This window comes from Impatiens glandulifera, chromosome 8 (genome assembly GCF_907164915.1).
Source record: "Impatiens glandulifera chromosome 8, dImpGla2.1, whole genome shotgun sequence".
Taxonomy (NCBI): domain Eukaryota; kingdom Viridiplantae; phylum Streptophyta; class Magnoliopsida; order Ericales; family Balsaminaceae; genus Impatiens; species Impatiens glandulifera.
In genome coordinates, this window is record NC_061869.1 from 13449753 (window position 1) to 13453838 (window position 4086).

A 4086-nucleotide genomic window follows, 5' to 3' on the forward strand; every position below is an offset into this window, starting at 1 on the left:
AAAGTGGAGATGAAAAAAGCAGAAGACAACCCCTGATATGGCACAAATAGACGCGACAAAACGTTGTAAATCGGGCCTAATACGATTTAGGATGATCGATGACTCTCTTCTTCAAGGTTAGTCGTCTCCTTCGTCGTGCACAATTATAAACTTCAAAATGAAAGATTGTGAAGACGATTAGGTTAGAAATGTATTCTTATGTTGTACAAAGAAAACGAGGGTAGTTGTCTATTCTACACAAAAATGAATCGATCTACGAAGGGGATAGAAAGTAAGGATAACCATCAATAGAAGAATAGAGTCTGTGAGCTGGTTGATGGAAGAAAAGAGTCCTTAAGCCGTTGTAGTGGCTGTCAAATGAAAAATAAAGAGAATGAAAAGTAGAAGAGTGAAATTAGGGTTTTTAAATTAATAATATAATATTTATATATATATATATATTACTTTTAACTTTATTTAGTTATTTATTATATTAATATATACTTTCATAAAAATGAGTAATTAAATTTTAGATGAAATTTTTGAATAAATATATTTATATTACAAAATTTAAATTTGTTAAATATTCTAGAACATATTAATTTTTGTATTGAATATTGACATTTTTATATATGAATTGAATTTATATTATTTTAAAATTTATATTTTTTATTATTAATGTAAATAAATATTAATTTATGTAAACTCTTACAATTTTGAGTAAAATCTAGATTTTACGATTTTACATATGTAAAAGATTTGACGTAAACTCTCGATTTGATCATCCTTGGACATACCTAAATACTAATTCTTAATTTTAAAAAATATATAAGTTAAATTTTTGTTTTTAAATATAATATAATATTTAATTAATTTATGTTAATTTATATTATTTTTTACTTTTAATTTAATTAAATTTAAATAATAATTAAATTTTAATGTTAATAAAATTTTAAGTCAAATTTAATTTTAAAAAAATTAAAAAATTAAAAAAAAATTATTTACAAAGTGTAAAAATAAAACATAAAAATTATTAAAATTTAGAATATTTAAATTATAAGGTTTTAACAAAGTTACAAAGTTGGTGTATAAAAAAATTAAAGGTGGTGGTATAAATATAAAGGTTGGCAAAAGTTTTTTTTTCTTTTAATTTTTACCCACGCTTAATATGGGTTGACATATAAGGGTCGTTGAAAGTATGTTTTGTTGTAGTAAGCTAGGCTTATGCTCATGAATAATTTATAAATTATTAAATAAATATTTAACTAAATATATTAAAAAATGATATTAAATAAGAATAATTAATTATTGAAGAAAAATATAAAATCATGAGTTGAAATTGATTATAAACATAGTTATTTTGTTCAATTAACTCTCCAATAACGTCTAATATAACTACAATTGAAATTTTTATAAAGATTAACATTTATGTATACAAAACATTTTTTTTAACTACACAAATGTTATAAAAAAAAATGTATTAGCTATCCATGAGACCAATGAAAAAGTTTATGGGAAAAAATTAAAACAAATTAACAAGTTAATATGTACAAAATCTAAGGAAATGAAAATCCCCAAAAATATCCAAAGCTAATTTATTTGACCAAACTATTGTGAACATAAAAGGACACCACTGGCTGATTTTTTTTATATAATCTTACCACAACCAATAATATATATATATAGTTTTTCTATATAATTAAAAAGATAATCAAATATCTTTTCAAAATAACCAATTCAACATCCACCATATTTTAAAAAAAAAAACAAAATTTATTATGATTACCCATTCATTGGAGGATTGAAAAGAATCCATAAAAATTCAAATAGTTCAACTCATCTAAACAACTAAAAATCAAACAAGAATCGGGTAGAATAATTGCCAAATTGTTTATCCATGTAAAAAGTAAATTCTGAAAAATCCCAAGAGAAAAATAACAATGTAAGACCATTTTACCCTAAGAAGATCCTAGGAACAAGTTTGCAACATCAATGTTAATCTTATCAGGAATTGGCGGCAGGTTCTTCATTATCTCTATATCTTCGTCAAAGCTTCATAATCACAAATATAAAACAATAAGTTTCAAGTATTAAATGTTAAATATATCAAAAGATAGTAGTTGAACTCAACAAATCCAAAACTAAAACGAAAGGAAAGATTGAAGATAAAGTATCATACTAGCTAAACATTTTAAATATGTTATTCCTTATGTGGCTTAAAAGATTGGAATTTGTATGTATCTGCAATAAAAATAAAACCATATAAAATCATATTGAGTGAAATGATAATAAGTTATTGTAGAAAATTCATGATTAACCTCGAGAAAGCTGAAATTTGAGGTAATTTGATCAGAAATTTTGTTGTTTTCTTCCAACAGCTCTCCAACTACGCCTAATGTAGCTGTAATAGAAGAAAAAAAAAACTCTGATTAAAACCATCAAACCATAATAGTAAAAGACACCAAAAATCTCTAAAATTTTACAACAATATCTCATTATTGAGTTACGAATTATTTATCAGAAAAGAAAAGTTTTGAATAGAAAACCTTTGTATGAGTCAGTCTCATGTGAATTAATAGAACCCAAAAAGATATTTGATTTGTCATCATCCAATTTCTTTGTACCCTGTTTTTGAAAAGAAAAGAAGAACCATTCATAAATAACAATTGCATTCTTAATTTAAATATGAAATTTAAAACTTTCATTGTAGGAGAAGCTTAAAATATGTATAGTTTACAGATAGATTGCACAAATAATTAAGAAAAATACCATTTTATCTTTTTTCATAATTTCCTTTTCCTGCAAATCATAAAACATCAAATGTTTTAATGATTGAAACATAAAGAAACAATACCAAATGAGATTAATGTGTTATGATTCAAGAAACACAAACAATTATCCATTTGATGCGAAATGCCACATCACGAATTGTCTTTCCAGGAAAATGATCAGCAATCTTTATGTACTTGTCCATGTTGGTCTCTGATGCATATCTGAAATATATATTAATGATACTTATTATTTAAACTATTTTGGAAAAAGTCCATAGTTAAAATATGAGTCATCATAAGTTAATGAAAATGAGAAATAGATAAAAATAAAATAAAATATAGAGCATCATGAAAACAAATAAAATTAAAATGACACTCTTTATATTGATACACAGTGATAAAAATTAAATTAATATAAAACAATTATAGTATATATAAATAAAAATTAGAATAAAAGAACAAAAAAGACCTCTTAAAATAATAATAAAAAAACACCAAATGCATTTATTTATTACACGTTTTTTTTTGAAAGAAATGGATGTAGATAATATGCATAACTAGTTTAAGATAGACAATAAAATGATTACAGAATAATTAGTCATCACATTAGATTTCATAGTATAGACTTTGACATAATAGGAAAAAAATAATAAAAAAATAAAAGAAAATTCCTTCATCTGTTTGATTGCTACAAGACATAAATCTGATAAATAAAAAATAATATTGGGGTCATTTTATCTTTCAAAATTCTCAAAAGATTTAAAGTTAATAAAAAAATATAATTAGGTCAATCTACAAAATCAAATAATTTTAAATCAATATAGTTTTAACTTAACTCTAATTGATATTTGATAGATGTAACTAAAATTAGGTGAACTAGGTTTGTCCCAATTAGATCTGCATATTTATCTTGGAAATTGAACAAATTCTCCTGAGAAATGACAGGGGAGCGAAATATTTGTAACGAAATGGTAGCAAATTACGTGGAAGGGTGAGTAGATTGTTGACTAAATATAACATTTATTTTTCTTTTTTATCTCTCTATTCACCCTTCCACGTTATTCGTTACCCCTTTCGCAATGGAGGTCCTCTGCTACCAAAAACTCTCTGTTCCTTCTCACAGTGAGGCACAGGATGGTAATTAAACTTTATTTAATAAATTTATTATATAAATTTTAATTACTATCCTGCGAAACAGTAACATAGAGCTTTTATTATATAAAGTTTGATTACCATCATATCCCTCCCTAAGGGGAGCAGGAGAAATAGAGAGCTTTTGATAGCAGAGGATCTCGTCTCCCCTTTCGCTACAAATAGCAGAGATTCTCATCTCCAC

General features: G+C 24.4%; 1 protein-coding gene across 1 annotated transcript; it reads right to left on the bottom strand.

Annotated features, from left to right (window-relative positions):
* Positions 1–1937: 1937 nt before the first annotated feature.
* Positions 1938–2953, bottom strand: LOC124913026. Its single transcript, XM_047453651.1, has 6 exons — positions 2873–2953; positions 2749–2778; positions 2526–2604; positions 2298–2380; positions 2159–2220; positions 1938–2031 (listed from the first exon to the last, which is right to left on the bottom strand). Exons 1-6 carry the CDS (start codon positions 2951–2953, stop codon positions 1938–1940), a joined length of 429 nt encoding a protein of 142 aa, XP_047309607.1.
* Between the last annotated feature and the right edge of the window lie 1133 nt (positions 2954–4086).